The sequence below is a fragment of the Cyprinodon tularosa genome, unplaced genomic scaffold, assembly GCF_016077235.1.
Source record: "Cyprinodon tularosa strain WSP-4 unplaced genomic scaffold, ASM1607723v1 ctg501, whole genome shotgun sequence".
Taxonomy (NCBI): Eukaryota; Metazoa; Chordata; class Actinopteri; order Cyprinodontiformes; family Cyprinodontidae; genus Cyprinodon; species Cyprinodon tularosa.
In genome coordinates this window covers 448598-472638 of record NW_024039232.1, presented here as the reverse complement: position 1 = coordinate 472638, position 24041 = coordinate 448598, and the positions used below count along the sequence as shown (strand labels likewise).

Below are 24041 nucleotides of genomic sequence, written 5' to 3'. Positions count from 1 at the left end.
CTTCTGTTCTGTGTATTTTTCCCCTAGGGCTGGAATCTTCCTGCACACCTGTTGCTAATCCTCTCATCAGAAGACCTCTCCTTTATAAGCTTCTGCCTGACCCGCAGTGTTGATCTTAGTTGGTTAGCTTCCTGAGCCTTCTGTTACAGATTGAATCTTGGTTGTCTCTAGTGCGAGATCTGATTCTAATCTCTCCTTTGTCTGTGCCTCACAGGAAACCTGTCTCTGGTCTGAAGCTCAGGAAGAGCTGCCTCACTGGAAACCTGTCTCTGGTCTGAAGCGCAGGAGGAGCTGCCTCACTGGAACCCTGTCTCTGGTCTGAGGCTCTGGGAGAGCTACATCACAGGAACCAGTCTCAAGCCTGAAGCTCTAGGAGAGCTTAACCTGCTAATCTGCCCTGGTGAGCCAACCTGAAGGTTCCTATGTGGAATCACCCTGAAGAATCCTATGTGGATGTTCCCTGTTGTTCTCTGCTAAGAGCTGGAAGCTCAACCTTGAAGAATCCTATGTGGATGTTCCCTGTTGTTCTCTGCAGTGAGCTGGAAGCTCAGATCAAGGCCTGCTATGCTAAGCCTGAAGCTAGATGCTTAGCTTCACATGAACTCTGCTAACCTACATCTCCCGTCCCTGTACAGTTCTCCTGTGAACCTGCTCCCCTGCCTGAACCAGTTCCCGTACCTTATTCATATTTGTGCTTCAATAAACTCTTTTGGACTTTTACCCAGTTTCCCGTGTGTGTTCTGCATTTTGGGCTTAACTCTTTAGTACCCATCATGACACTATCGGCAACAACTTGAAGGCACAAGTCCAGTCATCCACGCGCCGGACTGGAGTTGTGACAGGCAGCCCGGGCCACAGGCAGCTACACTTTACCTCTTCCATTCATTTGGCTAGCTAATCTGAATCATTCAATTAAATTTCAAGACTGAGATCATCTGTGGTAGTAGCACTAGACATCTTCCAGGCATGTAAGTAAAACTAGCAGCAGCTCAGCAGACAGGATGAATGAGTGGTAGCCAGCTCACGCAGATGACATCATACACACTCCGCTTTGTTTAAAAAAATATATAAATATAAAAAATATAACCACAGATGTCTGGAGTACAGTGATTCACCTACATGTTATGAATGCTGGCGTACCATAAAGAATAAATTATGAACAGTTTAGTTTGTGCCTTTAACTCAATGCCCATAGGAAGACGTTACTTGGATTACAAAACCGAATATCTTCAGAACAGCTCCAAATGCCACAAAACTAATATGGGTACATGATGTAATGACGTAAAATCATGTAAAAAAAACGGTGTTCCCCTTTAAATGATTTTCATAATTTTGTTTATTCAAAAGATAATGATATGACCTCCATATCATTAGTCCTTTACACACGCCCAGCATACTGTTTGGAAACTCTAATCAAGTCATAAATCCAGACTCTGCATCGCACTGATAACATCAAACTTGCACTACATGGTGAATTTCCAATATAGAACCCAACTCAGTGTTTCTACTGCATTGTCTACCATATCTATTCATCCATTTTTGCACTGCTCCGGACCTTCCACATCAATACCTTTTCCACCATGTCTCTCCTGAACTGTTTGCATTTTGATCACTGCTGTACTTTATAAATGAAAGTATTCATTTTCATTGGTAAGCTGCTGCTCATTCCCTGTTGGCAAGCGTTATAAATGACATTTAGTTTTGTATACACTGTGTCAACAAAATGCCAATAAAGTTTGTCTAAATCTAAGTCTTGACAATTGTTAACGAACCCTAAAAAAACTGCTTCATATCAGTTTCAGGGGCTACTGACCTTCAGATATATTTATTGTCGAGGTCAGGGCAGGAGTTGTACAGGAAATGTTTAAGACATCCTCTGTGTTGTTAGACACATAAGTGAGAAATCCTGGCTGGTTTCTGGTGATGTGGCTTTTAATCCAGCTCTCAAACTGGGATACTCTGGCATAGACTGTTGGGAATTTGGGCTTAGCACAACCAACAGCGAAATTCACAATTCCAGCCTGAATCCAGCGATCACCCTGTTGGCTCACAAGTGGACCTCCAGAATCTCCCTTTAAGATAATTGGAGGTTATTGGAAAAAACAAGAGCAGAAAATAAGAAAAAATGCTGAAAATACTTAGGACTTACCAAACAAGTTCCCTTTCCTCCTTCACGAAACCCAGCACATATCATGTTGTCAGTAATTGAATCAACATCTGTGTTACTGTAATCACAATTGCACTGGGGAGTTCCCACAATTTTTGCATCGACTTCCAAAAGTTTCCCTGGTGAAGGAAGAGGTTCTAAAAGATACAAAAATAGCTCATTAATAAAAACAAACTACATTGGCTTCCTGACATCCATCCCTTTTATAGGTGTCAAGTACAAATACTTTAATACCTTGCTCTTATAGAAGTTTTGGGTATCAACACTTTAATGCAGTAATTATTTTTTAGATAAATTTTTTTAGGGTCCAGAGACCCCTGAGTCCTTGTTGGTCAACCTGCGGCTCTTTGGATCATTATCTGGAGGAGTACTTAAGCAGTGGACTGTCACTACCTCGAGGCCAGAGTGTTTGCCAGTTTTGCGTAATCTAGCCATGCTTAGATTAGCAGAGCCTAACCTGAGTCTTTGTTTCACTAAGTCAAACTGAGTCTTTGTCTCTCTGGGTCTAACCTTGTTTTTTTGTCTTTGCCTTTGGCAGGACGTCCTCCTGCACTGAATGTTTGGCCCTCTTCCCCTGGAAGGATTGTTTACCGAGTTCACACTGAGCAGGAGAGAAACCTCCATATGTGCTGTTGGATTGTTTACTGAGTTCACACCGAGCAGGGGAGAAACCTCCACATGTACCGTTCAAGTCCCTCACGGAAATCCAAGTGACAGTCCGCTCCAGTGCTCCTCCGGGTCCAAAGAATGTCCACCTGTCGACGCTTCAACATGTTCCCTCTTCTCTGATCAACCCACACAGACTGGATGCTAGTGAGAGAAGAGCCCCCCCCTAACGTGAGTCCTTCACTAGCATTTTCCCTAGTTTCCCAAGATTCCCACGGTTCCTGAACTAACCGTTGATCACCAGCTACCTGAGTTCCAGATCACACTTCCCCTGTACCCTCATCCCAATAAACCTGTTAAACCATTTTTCCTGGTTCTCTGAGTGGTTCTCTCATCTTTGGGTCAGACCTTTAAAACACACCATGACAGCAACTTTGCTGTATATCTGATGTAATGCTATATCTAGGTTTTTGCAGTTGATACAGATTAGCAACAACACAACTCAATTTTAGCTGCAGAGTAGAGCAGTTAGTCGTATAATTGTTTTGCAGCAAAAAGGTTCTGGGTTTGAATCCTTGCCTGAGGTCTCTCTCTGTGAGGTTTTATGGTCTGGGCATTAGTTTTTCTTCACATGCTCTGCTTCCTCCAACAGCCCCAGAAACATTCCTGTCTGCTGCTCACACTGTACGACTAATCGTAGGGTTTTGTCGTACAGTGTGAGCTCACAGCTCACGATTATGTTCGGCCTGACGCTCTGATCCAATCTACCTGCTGACACTATGCAACTAAAAACCATGTCGGACTCAGCTCCGCAGTGAGATGGAGCTGCTCTGTAGCTCTCTATCCTAAAGCCAAACAAATAGAAGGGAGATATAAAGCTCAATATAGTGAACCGCGCTGCCTTGGCAATTTGTGCAATTTTGTGCTGAGGGTCCTAGAAAGGAAGGGCGACAACGTATTTGGAAAAAGAATGTGGCTGAGCAGGCGTGGCTGCTGCGGTCCGTCAATTTTGCAGACGAAGCATTTCCCTCATTGCATCCCTGCAATGCTGCTGTGATTACATCTGAGAGGAAGAATAAAAAGAAGAATCTTTGTTTTTTGCGCAAGCACCCTGAGCGATTTTCCCACGAGGGTTGGGAGAACATCAAACATGTTTGATATTCTCCTGACCTCCCGATTCCTGATCAGGAGGCTGATCGCCGCTCGTAACCCCCTGTACACTACACGACTCTCGAAGCACGTTCAGGCTGAAAGTTGGCCCGATCGAGAAATTCACAAAACTGTGAATTTGCCCCGAAAATCGCACGGTGTATGCTGGGCTTTAGGGAGGAGGCTATTGCTGCTGCTGTTGGTGAGACGTATCGCATTCCCTTCCTGTTTGGATTACTGAGTGTTGTTACTGTCCAGACAATCTCCATCTGAAGTTATTTTTTCTGTGATATCTCTGTATCTAAGTAACTCTAACTGATAGTAAGGAGTAGTTAGGCTAGCGCTAGCTTAGCATCGCCATGGCTTCTCTCTCTCCCTCCCTTGAGCCTTTTCCAACTCTTCCTTCTTCCTCTCCTCTCTCCTGCTCTCTGTGTCAGATGTTCAGTTATTCCTCTGCCTCCTTTAGTGATAATGGGATGTGTAATAAGTGTGGTATTTTTGTAGCTTTGGAGGCGAGGGTGTCAGAGTTAGAATCCAGGCTTCAGGCTGCTGAAAATCCAGGAGTTAAAGTAGGCCCCCCACGTAGCTGTCCTCCAAAAGTGCCTGAGCAGCCAGGCGATTGGGTAACTACGCAGAAAGCGTAGTCGTGGATCTCTGCCCACTGGTCACCAACAACCCGTTCACGTTTCTAACCGGTTTTCACCACTCAGTGACACACCCATTGAGAAGCCTTTCTGGTGATTGGCAGCTTCATAGTCAGAAACGTGGCATTAGAGACACCAGGGACCATAGTCAAATGTTTGCCGGGGGCCAGAATGGACGACATCAAATCCTACCTGAAACTGCTGGCTAAGGATAAGGTTAAATACAGTAAGATTGTTATTCACGCTGGCGGTAATGACACCCGGTTACGCCGATCGGAGGTCACTAAAATTAGTGTTGCTTCGGTGTGTAAGTTTGCCAAATAACTCCAATTGGGGAAAAAGTTAAAACAATTAAATGTGGTCTGTTTAACATAAGTTATCTTTCCTCTAAAAGTCTGCTAGTTAATGACCTGATTTGTGATAATCACATTGATTTATGTTGCCTTACAGAAACCTGGCTGCAGCAAGAGGATTATGTGAGCATAAATGAGGCAACTCCTTCAAGCTATTTAAATTTTCACATACCCAGAACTTCTGGGCGAGGAGGAGGAGTAGCAACAATCTTTCAGTCTGACTTATGTATTAACTCCAGAGGCAGTTAATACTTACAACTCTTTTGAACATTTAACCCTTAATTTCCCTGATCCAAATTGCAAAGCAGGAAAACCTCTTCTTTTTGTAAATTTGTATCGTCCACCAGGTCCTTACTCTGAATTTTTAGATGAGTTTTCAGAGTTCCTTTCTGATTTGGTATTAAATACTCACAGGGTCATCATAGTGGGAGATTTTAACATCCATGCTGCCATTGAAGGATATAGCTTAAGAACCACCTTAAATGCTATCTTAGACACTATTGGCTTTGTTCAAAATATTAATAGTCCCAAACAAACTCATCTTCATACTTTGAATCTTGTGCTGACATATGGCATAGAATGTGAAGAAATAACAGTATTTCCTCACAACCCTGTCCTCTCTGACCACTTTCTAATAACCTTCAGGATTCCTTTAACAGAGTTCTCCTCACCCAAAATTTTAGCAGATCATTATCAGATAGTGTAGTCATAAATTTTAAAGAATCTGTTTCACTTTCTCTCTCCTCTGTGTCGCTGAGTAGTGCTGCAGAGTGCAAAAGCATAGCTTATTCCTCTTCACAGTTTGATAACTTTGTTGATGGGGTTGCTAGTTCTCTGCGTACTGCCTTAGACAATGCAGCTCCTTTGAAAAGAAATAGAAAGCTGGCTCATTGGTTTAATGCAGAGCTGCGCACTTTGAACCAAAATGATAGGAAAGTGGAGAGAAAATATCGCTCCATAGGCCTACGGGAATCCTACCTAGTCTGAAAAAATAGTTTACTGCTTTTTAAGAGGACCCTTTGTAAAGCAAGAGCAGCATACTTCTCCTCATTAATAGAGGAGAATAAGAATAATCCTAGATTTATTTTTAATACAGTTGCCAAACTCACCCAGAGCCATAGCTCTGTTGAACCGTCCATTCCACCTGCTCTTAGCAGCAATGATTTTATGGGATTCTTTATAAATAAGATTAATCTTATTAAAAATAAGATCATTAGCACTTCTCTATCTATGATTGGTTTGTCTCTGAAGGGTGGGGCAGCATCTGAGGTAGTCATGGAATCTGAACCGGGTTTAGATTGCTTTGATCCAGTTGAACTTAGTAAAATTATTGTCTTCATCCAAGCCTTCAACTTGTATGTTAGATCCAGTTCCAACCAGGTTATTTAAGGAGGTATTCCCTTTGATCTCCTCCATTTTAGATTAATGATTAATCTATCTCTTTTACAGGGATATGTACCAAAGGATTTTAAGGTTGCTGTAATGAACCTTTGCTCAAGAAACTGTCTCTTGACCCAGATGACTTGGCCAATTATAGACCTATATCCAATCTTCCTTTCTAGTTGCCAAACAAGTTTGCGATCACTTACACCATGATGAACTTTTTGAAGTGTTTCAGTCTGGCTTTAGAGCTCATCATAGCACTGAAACAGCTCTGGTGAAAGTCACTAATGATATTCTCATGGCCTCAGATAATGGACTTGGCAAAATATTGGTGCAATTGTTGCTGCAATTTAAATCCCACATCAAAGAGGTTTCTAGAATTTCCTTCTTTCATCTGAGGAATATTGCAAAAATTAGAAATCTCCTGTCCAGGGGTGATGCTGAGAAACTAGTCCATGCATTTGTTACTTCAAGGCTGGACTATTGTAATTCTTTACTATCAGGAAGTCCACAAACTGTAGTTAAAAGCCTTTAGCTGATCCAAAATGCTGCAGCCAGAGTTCTGATGAAATTAAAAAGAGAGATCATATCTCTCCTATCCTGGCTTCTCTTCATTGGCTTCCTGTTAAATCAAGAATAGAATTTAAAATCCTCCTTCTCACATATAAAGCCTTAAATGGCCAAGCTCCATCTTATATCAGAGATATGATTGTTCCTTATGTTCTTAAAAGAGCACTTTGCTCTCAATCTGCAGGTTTACTAGTGGTTCCTAGAATTTCTAAAAATAGAATGGGAGGCAGTTCTTTTAGTTATCAAGCTTCTCTCCTGTAGAACCATCTCCCAGTTTTAGTCCGTGAGGCAGACACCCTGTCTACTTTTAAGACTAGGCTTAAACTTTCCTTTTGGATAAAGCTTATAGTTAGAGTGGCTCAGGTTATTCTGCGCTATCTCTATAGTTATGCTGCTATAGGCTTACACTTTTGGAGGACATAGGGACCCCCATTTCATCACTCTGCATCATTCTATCTCTATTTCCCCACTCTGCAGAATCTGTTAGTTCAATCTCTAACGTTATGCTCTCTCTGCTTTTTCTCATAGTAGCTTTGCCTCGTCTGTTCCTGTTTGGCTGTGACGCCATCCTGGAGAGAAACATCAGCTGTGCTGCTGCCATCAACACCCTTGTCTATAGATGCTGGAGACCTGCCTGTTTTCCAGTGTTGTCCTGTTTCTCTGACTGTGACTGGCTGGATGTGCTCTCTTCGTCCTCTGGCATGGGAGTTGGCTCAGAGCTCGTCTGCCTGGCTGTGTGTTTCCTGGACGCGGTCGCCTTTTACAGCTGCTTTTTGTATCTCTGCTTCTGTCTCCTTGAACCCCAGTCGGCTTCAGCAGATGGCCGCTCACACTGAGCCTGGATCTGCTGGAGGTTTCTTCCTGTTAAAAGGGAGGTTTTCCTCTTCACTGTCGCTACAAGTATGCTCAGTGTGAGGGATTGCATTTGAGTCAATGAGTCAATACTATCAACTGGTTTTCCTCAGATATAAAACTTTGAAGCAATTTGACTGTATGATCTGGTTGAACTGTAAAGTGCCTTGAGATGACTTGTGTTTTGAATTAGCGCTATAGAACTAAATAAACTGAATTGAAAATGAATTACATTGCTGGGTCTACCTGATAGTTTGCCACATTGCTAAAGACTTTTGGATGAAGAATGCAGGTGAATTTTTGGAGATTGGTTTTAGATCTTGACTTTTCATCATCTACTGTGCAATAACTATGTGATTCATGCCCTATGAACAGCAGGTCTGTTTTCGACCAACTGCAAACCCAGACAAACCACTGCAACATTAGAGAAAAAGTATTTATTTAATGATAAGGTTTTATTGTAGATCTTTTTTCATAGAGAAAAAGACTTCTGCCCCTTTCCTATCTAAAATAAAAATGTTGGTATTAATAAATTAATGCTTTTTTTGCATATAAATGGTTTAATAACTCACCATGAAATCCAATTTTGCCCCAGCCAGTAACCCAGGCATCTTCCCCGTTGTTAAAGGTGCTGTTGAAGGCTGCCAGGCAGACGGGTGAGATGTAATTGCTGAAAACCACTGGTTCAGACATCTTCAGAAGCGCAATGTCATTGTTAAAACGTGGTTTGTTGTATTCAGGATGAATAATGATCCTTGTTACTGTCCGAGAGACTTCATTTGGGTTAGATCCACTCTGATTCTGACGACCCAGATACACTGTTAGACCAGCAGTGCTGCTAAACCTTTATTGTAGAGCAGAAAAGAGATCACTAAATTACTTGCTTCTTAACTGAAGGTAACACATTACTTCTAGTGCACTTTGATTCAGTTGTTATTGAGATCTGAACACATTTCAGTTAATTTTATGTCTTATTCTGGGGAGAAATTGGGAGTTTTTTTGTTTTATTTTCTATATATTTATTTCATCCTGTTATTAAATTACAGCATGTGCTTTTCTACTTGCGTTTTATCATAATTCCATAGAAGAAAATTTTTTTTTTTTCAAAAGTAGATGTGGCTGGGAACTGAAGAGCTCAATGTGTCCTTGTGGCTTACCATGAGACGCAATGAGCAGCAGTCAGCACCCACTGGTCATTGATCAGAGATCCTCCACAGAAGTGAGAAAATATGTGCAGACTGACCTGCCAGGGCCAGCTGCCTGGAGGAGCTGCTTCTCCTCCAACTATCCTGGTGTTAAGTGATGATTTGCCACATACTAAGAAAAAACAGACCATTCGTTCTGTTATCTGACTGCTTTACAAAGCCACTAGCTACAACAGTAACAGCAGGTTTGACTTACCTGAGAGCTGTGAATCACTGTCTGAAAAATAAAAAAATAATGGTGTTAGATTTATTCTTTATTAGTCATGTGTATTGCTTATCCTTTAGCCAGATTAGATGGGGTGGATTGCCTTCCTTCACATGGTGTATCATATTGTGTGTACAGAGGCCATCTAATGAGGACAGACTTTTTGTCTGTACAATAAGCAAAGGATAATGATACATCCTGGAGCCAGACTGATAAGGGAGTTCTAGGGATTTTTTGTGAAAAAACCCTTAAAAGAGGAAGGCTTTCCCTGTTGCACAACATGTATGCTTATGTTGGCTCTGTTCGAAAACCTAGGACGCATCCTTAGAAGACCGGATTCGAAGGCCGATTACGTCATAGCGCGGCGCCGAGGTCTGGTCGGATTCCAAGAGTCCTCGTTATGCGGCCTTAAAATGCGTCCTTCTTTTTTGCCCGATTTGAAGGACGGGTCCGATGTAAACTCGGTATTCTTGGATATCCCAGGATTCATTGCGAGACCAAGCAAGCTGTGATCAGAGGAAAGGTTACTTGGCGCCGAACAGTGGTGAAAATTGGAAGTTCAGTTTAATATAATACAACTCTGATACATTTACGTATTTGAATCAATGAGTCAATGCAATCAACTGGTTTTCCTTAGATAGAAAACTTTGTATCAATTTGACTGTATGATCTGGTTGAACTGTAAAGTGCCTTGAGATGACATGTGTTGTGAATTTGGCGCTATATAAATAAACTGAATTGAATTGAATTGAATTGAACTCTGTGAATAGTTCTGTCTGAAATGAATGAAAATAGTTGTTTTAATGGTTACTGAGTCAGATATGTGGCGGTAATGTTTGGTTTATCTAAAGGTTTTTATCTGTTACTGTGTAAATGAGTTTGGCTGTAATTTAAGGATAGATTCTAATAGATCTGCAGTGTGGGGACTATAAATCTGATAGGATTTTTATCTTTTTATTGCTGTTTTGCACAATATGCTTAACATCGTATTTTTTGTTGTTGAATATTAGAGATTTTGCAGATATATTTTTTTTATAAATATATTGTTTAGATTTACTTATATCTTTCTACCCCTTTTATAGAATAGAATAGAAAATCCCTTTATTGTCCCACAATGGGAAAATTTACAGCAGCAGAAAGATTATTGAAAATGGTCACACAGACGAGGACCTTAGAAAAATGTATAAGAATAACCTAATAGGGAAGAGTTAAAATATAAACAATACAATACTGTAAAGTGTTTTAACAATATAAAACTGGGGAATAAATAACCAATATGCAGCTATGGACATTTTTACAGGAATGGATATTTGAAAATAGCAGCAACATCAGAGATGTGCAGAATGACAGCAGCAGGTTATTTAACTGACTAAGGTTTCCATCGTTACATCTGATTTTATTTGTTCCTGCTCCCGCTGGTTGGAACATTTATTCCACTCTGGATTCTTGTGAGTGTAGTCTTTGTTCACTTCACAATAAAAAAGAAATAAATAAACAGTTTTGAAAACTTCTGTATTCATTCTTTTCCTGCTTTGTGTGTCAACGTTCACGGTTGCTAAGCAACAGAGCATACGGCAGTAAAACCCGCAGAAGGGTAGACCTGGTCGAATTTACAGCCAAAACTCTTCCGGTCTCCTTATTTTCAAGGACTTCGAAGGATCCAGTCTAGGTAGACCGCGTCCTTGAAGGACCCGTCCTAGGTTTTCCAACAGAGCCGTTGTGTGAGTTTGTTTACTGGCCAGTGTTCATGTTTTGTCTAAAATAATGGTGAATGGAACAGGAACTGAAAAGGGGACACATATGACTGACGGACACCCAGCTGAAGGAAGGTAGCTAACTCTAGCTTATAAAACATCGTTCTAAAGTACCAAGGGATCTCAATGACTCCTGTGTAGCAGTCTGATAAAAGTGCAGTGTGTGCAGCAGAAAAAAAAGATGGATACGTTTTTAATGGTGACATTTAGAATAACGGTGAACTAACAGGGGTTTGCAGGGGGACTCATTGACTGATGGAGCAAGGGCTCCAGATGCTTTAAAGACCTGCTTGGGTTGATTCAGTTACGGTCAACTGAAACTGAAAATTCCGATGTACAAGGAGCTATGAAAACAAATGTGGGTGAAAACTTATTGTGATGTCTAAAATTAAAGGGAGCAAATAAACATGTTGCTCAGATGCTCCACCTATATAAGAGGCTCTCACAAGACCAGAGCAGGGTGTGCTCCAAAAACTACTTAAAGTATAAAAGTATAAAGTAACCTTTAAAAAAAAAACAGCCAGATGCCACTATATGAATTGAAAGCAAATTTTTTTGATTATTTCTAAAATTTCTTTGAGATAGGGCCAAGGATGAGGGAGGTCTTGTTGGTCTCCGTCTCCATCTCCAGATACACTCTCGCCTATGTCCGACCTTTCAGACATTTCAACATCTTTTTCTGAATCCAACATTGTAGCATGGCATAGACAATTCACATTTGCAGTTTGAAGAACACCTGCTTGCTTCTGATTACTTCCTTTAGCTAACCAATGAGTGTTTGCGTTCTATGACTCATCCAATGAGAGTAATGAATAATGTTTGTTTTAAAAATATAAGGGATAGAAAGTACAGATACTTGTGTGAAAATGTAATGAGTAGAAGTATGAAGTAGGCAGAAAAAAAGGAATGGAGTAAGGTATAGATACCTAAAAATTGTACATAAGTACAGTAACAAAGTATTTGTACTTTGTTACTGAGTACACCATGGATGGAAATGCTGGAAAATAAACAATGGACTTTTGTTTGGAGAGACATTGGACACTTTTTTTCTTGAGTCACCAGAAGGATTACACTACATGGTGCACATACACTAATTTTACACCTAAACTTCAGAAGGAGGGATGGTGTGCAGCTGCTGAGATGCAGACATTAAGAGGTGACTGAATGTCCACTACTTCAGATGAGAATAGGCCATTGGCAGTGAGGTGGTAATGGAAGCTCATGGGATCATCGGACAAGACCCGGATGAAAAAGATAAGTGAGCTGACACAGCAGATTTCTTATTCACAATGAAAAATTATGAGCGACTTATTAAACACAGGTTGATACAGATCCATGGATAATGTATATAGTTTACAGGGGTCAACAAAGAGACGTAATAGCTTTGCAAACAACACGGCAGTAGCTAGGTTAGTCAATTTTAAAAATATCAATAGCGATGACATCAGTATAGAGGTAATATACGGAAATAATATGAAGAAACTGTTTGGAACGTTCTGCTAAATATTCTCCATTTCATCAGGGGGGGAGGTAGTCATAAATAAATGAAACAAAGGATGACTTAATGATTTTTCACTATGTTAAAATTTAGACAGGGTTTTTTGATAAATAGTCTCGTCAGTTTGAATTAGCACAAGATTAAATGGGGATACACTGAAACTGGATGGTTGATTGAAAATAAGCAGCAAATGGTGCTTATGGTCCTTCAATATCATGCCCAGGATCTAAACTTCAGCAATTGTAAATGCGAGCTGATTTCAAATTAGCATTACAGAACATATATTTTTAATGATGGGGATGGGTAATCATACATTTTATGCACCAAGCAATGAAAAAACCTGAATTTACTTCACCTGCAGTTGCAATCAATAAATTAGATGGAACTGCAGACTTAACACAATAGTTTATTGGATATAACACATATGGGATGATAGGATCCTGCACAATTTTGGATCTGATCAGAGGTCAAGATATGCAGACTATCTACAACAGACTATTGACTGGTTCTGTGGATGTTAGAACAGCTTTGGGTTTTTGTTTTGTTTTTTTCTTTACTTTCTTTTACTATTCTACATGGGGGAATTTTTTTAATGCAGAATATTTTCAATGGGCTATAGCTGGACACTTTGCATAAAGGAGATTGAGTTAAATTCAGCAGTTTCAGGAACTGTGAACTGCCAAGTTTTGGAAAAGCAGAAACAATTCAAGGTACAATCCTGTGCTCTGAGCAGATGAACATTTAAATGTGATATCCACTTGAAGGGAGGATCCCCTTGTTTGACACTCTGATTCCTCCTGCCTCTGTGTGCTACTGCTGATGAACCTCAATGTCAGGGTTATCAGTAGTGATGCTGCTGCTAAGATGAACAGCAGAGGGCTCAGGACGCAGCCCTGAGGGGAGCCTGTGCATAGGATGATGACATCAGAGGTGTTTTGTCCGACCCGGACTGACTGAGGTCTGTTGGTGAGGAAGTCTAGCAGCCAATTTCGAAGTGTTGTATTGAATCCCAGCTGTTTCAATTTGCCCATCAGATGCTGTGGGTTGATGGTGTTGAAAGCTAAACAGAAGTTCAGGAACAGCATCTGCACATGGGTGTTCTTCTCCTCCAGGTGTGCCAGGCTCAGTTGGAGAGCAGCAGAGATGGCGTCCTCAGTGGAGCGGTTGCGTCAGTTGGCGAACTGGAACGGGTCAAATATGGTAGCAGACTGGAGATGATGTGTTCTTTAACCAGCCTTTCGAAGCAATTCATCATGATTTGAGTCAGTGCGACAGGCTGGTAATCATTTAGTGAGGTGGCCCGAGGCTGCTTTGGGACCGGAATAATGGTGGCAGACTTATAGCATGCTGGCACTATGGATTGGTCCAGGGGGGTGTGATGTCTGTGAGGACACCAGCCAGCTTTATCTGCACACTCCTTATACACTCCCCCAGGTATGTTATCAGGCCCTGGGGCCTTCCTTGGGTTGACTCTCCTTAGAGTTGTCCTCACTTCAGCTACAGCCAGGTTTAGTGGTTCCTCCCCCTGGTGTGGAACAGCTTTCACTGCTGGAGGCTGTTTAGGAACTCAAACCTTCCAAAGAATTTGTTCAGTTCATTTAGGAAGCCAGTGTTTGCTGCATCTACCGGGGGGAGGGTGTGTTGTAGTTCGTGATCATTCGAAAACCTTTCCACATCCTCCTGGTGTTGCCGTCGTTGTGGAAAACCCTAACCCTATCCTGGATGTTCTGGCTTTGGTTCTGCTGTGCTGATCTGATGGCATGGTTTAAGTTCGCACGTGCTGTTCTTAGTGCCTTCTTATCACCAGACTTGAAAGCTGAGTTCCGTACTTTTAGCGATTTCCGAACCTCTCCATTTATCCAGGGTGGTTGGTTGGCCTGGGTGGTGATGTTCTTTTTAATGCTGATGTCCTCAATGTATTTGTTAATGTAGGCTGACAAAGTCATGGCATACTCATCAACATTTAATAAGTTGTCATATGTTGCTGCAGCCATGAAGATGTTCCAGTCAGAGCATTCAAAACAGCTTGGAGTGTCTCCATGGCGCCCTAAGACCACACTCTGATCTCTTTAACTGTCGGTTTAGCCCTGATCAGCTGGGGCTTATATGCAGGTATAAGCATGACTGAGAGATGATCTGATAACCCGAGGTGTGCGCAGGGGGCTGCTCTGAATGCATCTTTGATGTTAGAGTATACCAGGTCTAAAGTATTTTCACCCCAAGTTGCAAAGTCTACATGTTATTAAAAAGAGGGAGAACAGTCTTCAAGTTAGCCTGGTTAAAATCCCCAGCAATGATGAAAACACCCTCTGTATGCAGATTGGAGCTCAGAGATAGCCTGGTATAGAGTCTTCATGGCTTGTTTTGTGTTAGCGCTGGGGGGCACATAAACAGCAGTGATGCTAACCACACTAAACTCTCTGGGCCGATAGAACGATCTGAAGTTAACAGTCAGAAACTCGATGTTTGGAGAGCAGAAGCTGGCAACCGATCTAGCATTTTTACACCAGCTGTTGTTGATGTAAACACACAGCCCACCACCCCAAGCCTTACCGCTTAGTTCTTTGTTCCTATCGGCGCGAGACAGCATGAGCCTCCCATGAGCCCCTCATGAGCCCCTCCAGGTTAATAGCATTGTCCGGTATTGCTGAATGCAGCCATGATTCCTTCAAAATGATGGCGCAGCAGTTACTTGCATATTTTGTGTTACTTTCTAACAGGCGTGAAAGTAAGTTGGAACAGTCCAGTACTGTGTACCAGTAAAAGATTCCCCCCTAATCCACATCCTGTGTCACCTCCCCGCTCCGCTCACGTCGAGCACTTGTGAAGTCATGTTAATCAATGAGAACTGTTCCACATGCACTGCTACTCCTCCGTACTTCACAGTCCATGTAACCCCGAAATCCCACATCCTCCATCACTACGCAAAGCAAAGCCTACAGCAGGCACCCCCAAAGTTGGTCATCGAGGGCGGCTGCCCTGCAGGTTTTAGAGGTTTCCTTGCTTGATTTTAATTGAAAGCTGATTAAGAGACTTTTGCTGAATTGCAATCATCATAATCAGCTGTGATAAAGCAGGGAAACCTCTAAAACCTGCAGGACAGCGGCCCTCAAGGATTGACTTATGGGGATGACTGGCCTACAGCCTCCGCTGTTCCTCCCATCTTGCTCTGCTCCGAATTTCTTGGAGCTCGAGGAGAGCATGCGCTATATTATTATAGGAGCAAAGACATGCAGAAATGAACGCTTCACTTTATGTGACATATAGAAAAATACCCATCATCATCCAGCATATGTGCAGGTTCATCAAATCCAATCACAACAACATCCAAGAGTGCATCTCACAACTTCTTATTGCAGATAAAAAGATGCTGAGTTTGGAAGTAAAGAACAAACCAATTTTGTATGATCCTAGTAATCCCTATTTTAAAGACATGCAATGAAAAGAAATGTTTGGGCAGGAACATGTGGGTGACGGGTGCTGATGATGAGTTTTAATTATGTCATAATAAATTAAGCATTCATTTCCAAATGTTATGCTCCTACAACTTTAATAATAATAATAATAATAACGTGCATGCTCTCCTCGAGCTCCAGGGAAGTCGGAGCAGAGCAGGACAGGAGGAAACGTGGAGGCTGTAGGCTTTGCTTTGCACAGGAGGTCTGGAGCGCAGCATGGAAGAACGGTTACGGAGGATGTGGAATTTCGGTGTTGGTACGCAGTTACGGGAAGAGCTGCTGGCTATTTTGTGTGTGCTTGTTGACACAAAACAGCACACATTTACCAACTTGTTGAGAAGAATGTGCCATTGTTAAGTCTCACACACTCATTAAGTACCTGTCTGAAGCACAATCAACTCTGGCAAACTCTGCTCTGCCAACTCTTCTCAGTAATCCATCTTTGCGCTCCGCATGCTCAGACCCTTATCTAAACCTGAGCTCCACCCTGATCCACTCAGCAGCTAATTGCACGGCCGACTCTGCCCTTACTACTTAATAAACTATATGTGGCTGATAAACACCATTGCCAAGCAGTGCTCATTTCGTCAACTAGGACGATGACGAAAGTATTTTGTCAATGCCCCTTTTTCCCTTGAAGATGACGAGATGATAACGCACAAAAATTGACTCCAGAAAATAAAAATATGACTAAAATAGACTAAATTTACGCACCATGGACGAATGGAAGTTAAGAAATGTAATTGTTTATCATGAATTTGTAATTGGTAATATAAGTGTTTGTTGAGCTTCATAGAAGATTACGTGTTGTTGTCCTGTTTGTCCCTACATGGCGCATGTCCCACAGTGCTTCGCGCCGCTCAGTCACTACTAGCAGAGTAGTCACTGCGTGGGGCTCCTACACCCCTGTAAGGTTTGTTTGAGGAGCTTGGCAAAAACAATCGTTTAAATTTCTTCCTCCCAACTAGATTCCTGACACAGTGAAACCACAGCCAAATCAGAGGTTGGGGAAGGAAGGGAAGTCTGTTTGAGGATGAAGACTTTGTGGATATGATGAAACAAGCCAACAAAAGGTTCAATGTGTACAGTGTAATATATGTTAAAAAGAAAATCAGTGTGTCAAGTTCTATTCCTACAGTGTTATATAAATAAAATAGAGAAAAAGAGAAGCAGTTTGTGTGAAGATTTTTTATTCTGTACAGTGTGATATATATGTTAAATAAAGCAGTGTGTGGAGAAGTTGCATTATTTACAGTGTTGACAAAAATGACTAAATATGAATAAGACTAAAATAGATTTTTTTGTCATTGTGACTAAGACTAAGACTAAATTTAAAAAAAGCTGATAAAATTAACGCTGATGCCAAGAGCAAAGGGCTTTTTTCTAGCTTTGGGAATGTTATTTCTTCCAGATCACAAGATATGATGCAAAACCTTATCGTATTTCTTCCATATAACCAGAATAAATATTAAGTTGGTTACTGTTTATTCTGTGATAAAGACCCAGATGAAAAGGCACGTAGAATGTCTTTGACTATGTCTCTCTCATAGTTCCTGCTTCTTTCTATTGAAAAAAGTTGTTAATGTTTTCCTTTTTTGTCATGTTTTCTATCTGACCGAGAAAACGTGTCTAACAGGAAAACATTCCATATATTCTTAATTATACAAAGGTCATTTTAGTCTCCTGCAGGTGGATTCAATGAGCAGAATATATCGTATTTTAAAACATGTAAAGTGGGTAGATTATCGCTTATAAGTTTACACCAGTTTAGTATCGAAAAATTCCTGTTCAGATGGCTCTCTTTTCCAACAGCAACTTTGGTTGGTTCTATTTATACAGATGAAAATTAACTACACCTACATTCATAATATAATATAATCAAACTAGATTAGAGAAAAAAAATTACAAATGAAAAAAACATTGTAGCAAACCATGGCAGAAGACAGCTTCAGTTAATTTTCTTTATCTGCAGGTATTCTTACCTTTCATCAGCAGAGCCAGTAAGGCCGCCACACAGATCAGATGTTTGAAGGCCATGACTGTTAGTTTCTTCCAGCCCTAAGGTGCAGGTTTAAATAGCCTGCATACAGCTTGTTATTACGCCCACAGAGCATCCTGCTCTGCTACATTCCAACTCCTAAACTAAACTCGACTGTTTATGAATTGGTTTGTAGTTTAAGACAAACAGGTTGTTAACATGATATTTATTAACATACAGCAGGTGAAATAAGGTTTGCAAAGGTCTTGAGAAAGCTCTTTACTTTTACCCATTGTGAGATCTATCTTGTGTGATACCAGACAGCTTTTTATAGGCCATCCTTGTACCTATTTGCTGTGCCATTTCACTTTATTACAAATAAATTAATTTCTGGACATCTATGGTTTGATTTCTTTGTGTAGTGCATGGATTGTTACCGATATCTGGTGAAAATGTGTCAGTAGCAACTCTAGAAATATCTTTACTGAGAAAAATTGTGGAGTGTTCAATAATTATTTTACCCACTGTATTAAAAATGTTACTGTATAAGATAAAATTATTAAGTAACCTTTTGCTTTCTGCAACATTTCTTTGTTTCAAAAAATATATGTAGATATTTTTAACTTTGAGCACAACAATTCTCCTAATTTAATACAAATGAATCAAATTGCCTTTAAATCCACTGATTGATTCTAATAACATACATTTTTATGTCATCAAATTGTATTTCAGGAGGTGGTTAATCATTTCAAGTTTTTTCTATTTGCCACAACAGGCAGTGACCTTTTAAATGTTCATAGCTTGGTTCAGCAGTATCAGTTTTATTTGAATAGTTATCTTTAGTTTTAATCATACTCTGCCTTTGGACAGTTTTTATTTCTGCGTTCTCATTTCTCTCTGAGGTTTGCTATAGCCCCCTGGCTAAAGTGTAGTTTGCCTCAATCAGAATGTGAATGTGTGTAAATAGATGACTCACTGCTGTGTAGAGAACTTAGGAGCCCACTGACTTGAAAAGGTGCTATATAAGTGCTGCTCATTTACCTATAGATGCATAGAAATAATAAAGGCTTGGGATGTTCATCATCTCTGAAAACAATGAGCTACTCCTGTAAGAGATAATACAGTTCATGACTACCCACTTTTAAACAAAGTTTATATTTTCATATAAAGCATGGTGTCAGCAGTATTAATTTTAACTGAATAGTTATTTTTCATTTAATACATGCTGCATCGTTAGACAGGATCCAGCAGCACCCTCACATTTCTTCACATTCCTTGAATGCTTGAGATGTTCAGCATCTTTGAAAACAATGAGCTATTCCTGTAAGACATGCTATGTTTTAATGTACAGAATGCTCATGTTTGGGAAGGAACTATGTGCAAAAAAAACACTGACACACATATACCAATGTGGGAATTATACTAGTTGGAAAACATCCAGAGAGAAACAGCAGGAAAACAGGTTTGACTGTTTACAAAGAACAATAAACATAAAAAATATGAACAATGGAAGTGGTAGAAAAACAAATGGTTTTCTTTTACCCCCACCTTAAACAGCAAAAAACATTAAACCAACAACCCCTCTCTTCAAATCAGGTTAGTCATTAGTCATTTTAGATTTAGGTGTTATTGTGAGACCATCTGTCAGTCCTGTGTGTTACCCCAACAGCTGGAGATCACGCCTACACCCCGACAGTTTTATAAGGTTTTATAAGGTCAGATTCTGCTGGTGGATACACGGTTTTTAAACAGTATACATCCTTGATCAAAGACTTAAAACCAAGGAGAAAGCCACAAACATCAAAGGCTTAAGACAATCATTTGAATATGTGCCAATATGTGCCATAATATGTTTTGTTAGGTGTTCACACTTGCATGAACCCCTGAGGGCAAAGTTAAAAAGCCTTTGTCTTTTGACAAGGCAGGACTGTCTGCAGAATTAAACATTTCTCAACACTACCTTACCAACAAGATTATCCTGAATCTGTTGGGAGCTGGAGAAATACCAACTTTCTCCAGCAGAGTCCGCCCTGGATCCTCTCAGCTGAGCTGTCTGCGCTCCTGCTGCTGATCATCTCATCTGGAGGACCAGACTACATAAACTGTCTTCAGACATTGCCTCGACGCCGCAGTGTCTTAATCAGTTGGTTAGCACCTAAGCCATAGATCCTCTGAGAACCTAGTTACTTCTGAGTCCTGTTTTGGGTTCTAACCCTTTTGTCTCTGCTTCCAGGTTACCTGTTTTTCTCCGTGAAGCTCTGGAAGAGCTTAACCTGCCGAAGAGACTCACTCTCTGGATTTCCTAGCAGCTCTGGATACTGAGCTGGAAACTCAAGCCAAGGTCAAACTCGTTTCAAGAAGTAAGACGCTGAAACAGCTTACGGACTCTGCAGAACCAAATCATCTCCGGACCCAACTGTTCCGCTCCCAAAGCCCCTTCTACGTTCTTCAAGGTACAAACCTGAACACAACAAAGATCAATCCCAACCAAGCCTTCGCTAACAGAACTGTCTCTCTCACAGACTCCAGTGAACCAGTCCCAGACCAGAACCAGTCAACTGTCCTCATTATTATTAATGCTTGTGCAAACAATAAACTTGTTAAAACTTTCCCTCTGAGTCGATAGTGTTCTGCATCTTGGGCCTCTCTGTTTACCCATCATGACAGAACACTGCGGCCAGAAAACAAGGCCCAGCAGACCACCTTCGCCGTCGTTTGGAAGAACAAGATGTCCAAATACAAGGACAAACTCAGACCCTCCGTGAGTTGTACCGTTTGGTTGAAACGCATAATCATATGCTCCAAAGTTACGCTAATTATGTGAGTAGTGCTAACACCGCTCCAGCAACCCAACCATTTCCGGGTCCAGTTCCTCCTCCGAGGTCACCGGCCGTGACGTCATCCGAATTTCGCCCAAGTCTCCCAGAAAAGTTTTCTGGTAACGTCAATGATTGCAAGGGATTTTTATTTCAATGTCGACTCATTTTCCAGAACTCTCCTGGCAGTTTTCCCACGGACCACAAGAAAATAACCTTCATTCTTTCTCAGTTAACAGGAAGAGCTCTGGCCTGGGCTCAAGCCAGATTTGCCTCAGATGAAAGCCTTGATTGTCGTTATACAGATTTCATTTCAGAGTTTTCCCAAGTTTTCAACCAGGACACCCATCAAACCCTTGATTCACGAGCTCTTTTTCATCTTAAACAGGGAAATTCTTCAGTGGCTGAGTTTTCCATAAACTTCCGGGTTAAAGCGGCTGCTTCCGGATGGAACCAGGGTGCCTTAAAAGGAGCTTATTTTGAGGCTCTAAACGAATATATTAAAGATGAGTTGGCTACCCTTGATGAACCGGCTACACTCGAGGAATTGATTCAGCTAACCATTAAGCTGGACAATCGGATTCGGGCTAGAAACAGCCTTAGGCACAGGAATTTGGGGTTAATTTCTTCTGTCCCCGCCTCAAATAATGTGACTGTTGTTTCTGCTCCGACAGAACAATTATCCAGACCAAGGCTTAAGAGCCAGCCTCTCCCTATGCCTGTTCAGGCTACTCATTCTGGAGATACTGAAATGGAGCCTATGAAGGTTGGACACACTAGGCTGACTCCAGAGGAAAGACAAAGGAGATTTCTGGGCAAACTTTGCATTTATTGCAGTGAGAGTGGACACTTCATCGCTTCATGCCCAGCAAAATCAAAAGCCGGGGCCCGTCAGAGGTTTTGAGGAGTCTGACGGGCCACGACGAAACAGAAAATCCTCCTCGTCTTATGCTTCCTGCCACGCTGTTTGTTTCAGACCAGAGCCTCTCTTTCTCAGCTTTCATTGACTCTGGATGTGAACGAAACTTGATTGATTCTAATCTCGTCCAACAGCTTCAAATTGCTACAGTTCCGTTAACCCAGCCTCTCAGGGTCTCTGCGATCGATGGGAAGAAACTTCATCAAGTCACCCACCAAACTCAACCTCTTGAGCTTCTGATCTCAGGTAACCATCGATAGACCATAACCTTCTTTGTTTTTTCATCTGCATGTTCCCCTCTGGTGCTGGGTTTTGAATGGCTGGAGAAGCATAATCCCCATATAAATTGGACTGATCGTCATGTGGAGTCCTGGTCCACATTGTGTCATGAGACATGCCTCCGTTCTGCAGCTCCCGCTGTGGGGTCCCCTAGAGGTGGGGGGGAGATGGACGTCCCTGACCTTTCTTCGGTACCTCCTGATTACCATGATTTGGCTCCTGTTTTCAGTAAGGTCAGTGCTTCGTCCCTTCGACCACACAGACCATACGACTGTGCCATCGAGCTGTTACCCGGGGCTCCGTTACCCAGCAGTAGACTCTATAACATTTCCAAACCAGAACTTGAGACGATGGAAAAATACATTAACGAGTCGCTAGCTGCAGGAATAATTCGTCCATCTTCATCCCCGTTGGGCGCAGGATTTTTCTTTGTTGGAAAGAAGGATGGTTCTTTAAGACCCTGTATCGATTATAGAGGCCTGAACCAAATTACAATCAAAAATAAATATCCTCTTCCTCTGCTCGCCTCAGCCTTTGAGCCCGTTCAAGGAGCTACCGTTTTCACTAAGCTCGATTTAAGAAATGCCTATCATCTCCTTAGGATACGTGAAGGGGATGAGTGGAAGACGGCATTTAAGACTCCCTTGGGCCAGTTCGAGTATTTGGTCATGCCTTTTGGATTAACTAATGCTCCTGCATGTTTTCAGGCTCTAGTGAACGATGTTCTCAGAGACTTTCTAAATGTATTCGTGTTCGTCTACATAGACGACATTCTAATCTACTCCAAGGATCTTTCTGAGCATAAGAGACATGTCCGCCTGGTTCTTCAGAGACTGCTGGAGAACAAACTTTTTGTAAAAGCTGAGAAATGTGAGTTTCACCAGTCTTCGGTTACCTTTTTGGGGTTTGTGCTCGAGGGCGGGCAGGTTAAGCCTTCTGAAGAAAAAATAAGAGCAGTTTTGGAGTGGCCCTTTTCCGGAGAACCGCAAACAGTTACAAAGATTTTGGGGTTTCGCTAATTTCTACCGGAGATTTATTAGAAATTACAGCCAAACCGCCCTCCCATTAACTGCCTTGACATCATCCAAGAGAGTTTTCCAATGGTCCTCCGAGGCACAATTTGCTTTTGACAAACTCAAAACCTTGTTTTCCAGAGCTCCAGTGCTGATCCAACCAGATCCATCAAAACAATTCATCCTTGAGGTTGACGCTTCTGACTCCGGCGTGGGGGCAGTCTTGTCCCAAAAACCCGACTCAGATCAACGAATCCACCCCTGTGCCTTCTTCTCATGTAAGCTCTCTCCCGCAGAACATAACTACGACGTTGGTGACCGAGAACTTTTGGCTATCAAGTTAGCCCTGGAGGAGTGGAGACACTGGCTAGAAGGAGCTGAGCATCCAGTTCTAGTGTGGACTGATCATAAAAATCTCGCCTACATTCAGTCCGCAAAACAAGCGACTCCTCGACAGTCAAGGTGGTCTCTCTTCTTTTCACGCTTTAACCTCATTATCTCCTACAGACCAGGATCAAAGAACATCAAACCCGATTCTCTCTCTCGTCTCTACGCTGTGGATCAATCCGAGTCACCTCAACCTGTCCTCCCTGCCTCATGTACTGTTGGAATGGTCACCTGGGAGATCTCAGATTTAATCAACGCTGCTCTGGCCACGGAACCTGATCCAGGTAATGGTCCACCTAATCGAACCTATGTTCCCTCGTCTGTCAGGTCTCGTCTCATCCAATGGATGCATTCCGCAAAATTCTCCACTCATCCGGGGGTAAGCCGAACAGTTTCTCTGATCTCAAGACATTTTTGGTGGCCCACTCTTCATCGAGATGTTAAGGAATACGTGTCGGCCTGCTCCACCTGTGCACGGAACAAGGCCTCACATCAACCACCCTCTGGTTTGCTGCAACCTCTCCCTGTGCCCACACGTCCATGGTCCCACATTGCTATTGATTTCGTCACTGAGTCTCGAGGTATGTCCACAATTTTTACAGTCCGGAGGGCTACGGTCCGGAGGACCGACAGTGGGTTCCTGGTTCCTATATCCTCGATCCTTCACTCATCGAGGAGTATGAGTGCTCCCTCCCATCAACTTCTTCCGCACCGCCAAGAGGAGGTCGTTGAGGGGGGGGTACTGTTGGGAGCTGGAGAAATACCAACTTTCTCCAGCAGAGTCCGCCCTGGATCCTCTCAGCTG

At 41.9% G+C, this 24041-nt stretch overlaps 1 protein-coding gene across 1 annotated transcript in view; it reads right to left on the bottom strand.

Annotated features, from left to right (window-relative positions):
* The window catches only part of LOC119795169 (transmembrane protease serine 9-like), a 30447-nt gene extending 12566 nt beyond the window's left edge, over positions 1-17881 (bottom strand). Inside the window, exons 1-6 of the mRNA XM_038303024.1 lie at positions 17827-17881; positions 9126-9146; positions 8882-9041; positions 8297-8568; positions 2150-2304; positions 1814-2072 (exon numbers count right to left, since the gene is read on the bottom strand). Of these exons, the coding sequence (XP_038158952.1) occupies positions 1814-2072; positions 2150-2304; positions 8297-8568; positions 8882-9041; positions 9126-9146; positions 17827-17881 (922 nt within the window). The remainder of the gene's footprint in view (positions 1-1813; positions 2073-2149; positions 2305-8296; positions 8569-8881; positions 9042-9125; positions 9147-17826) is intronic.
* Positions 17882-24041: the final 6160 nt, after the last annotated feature.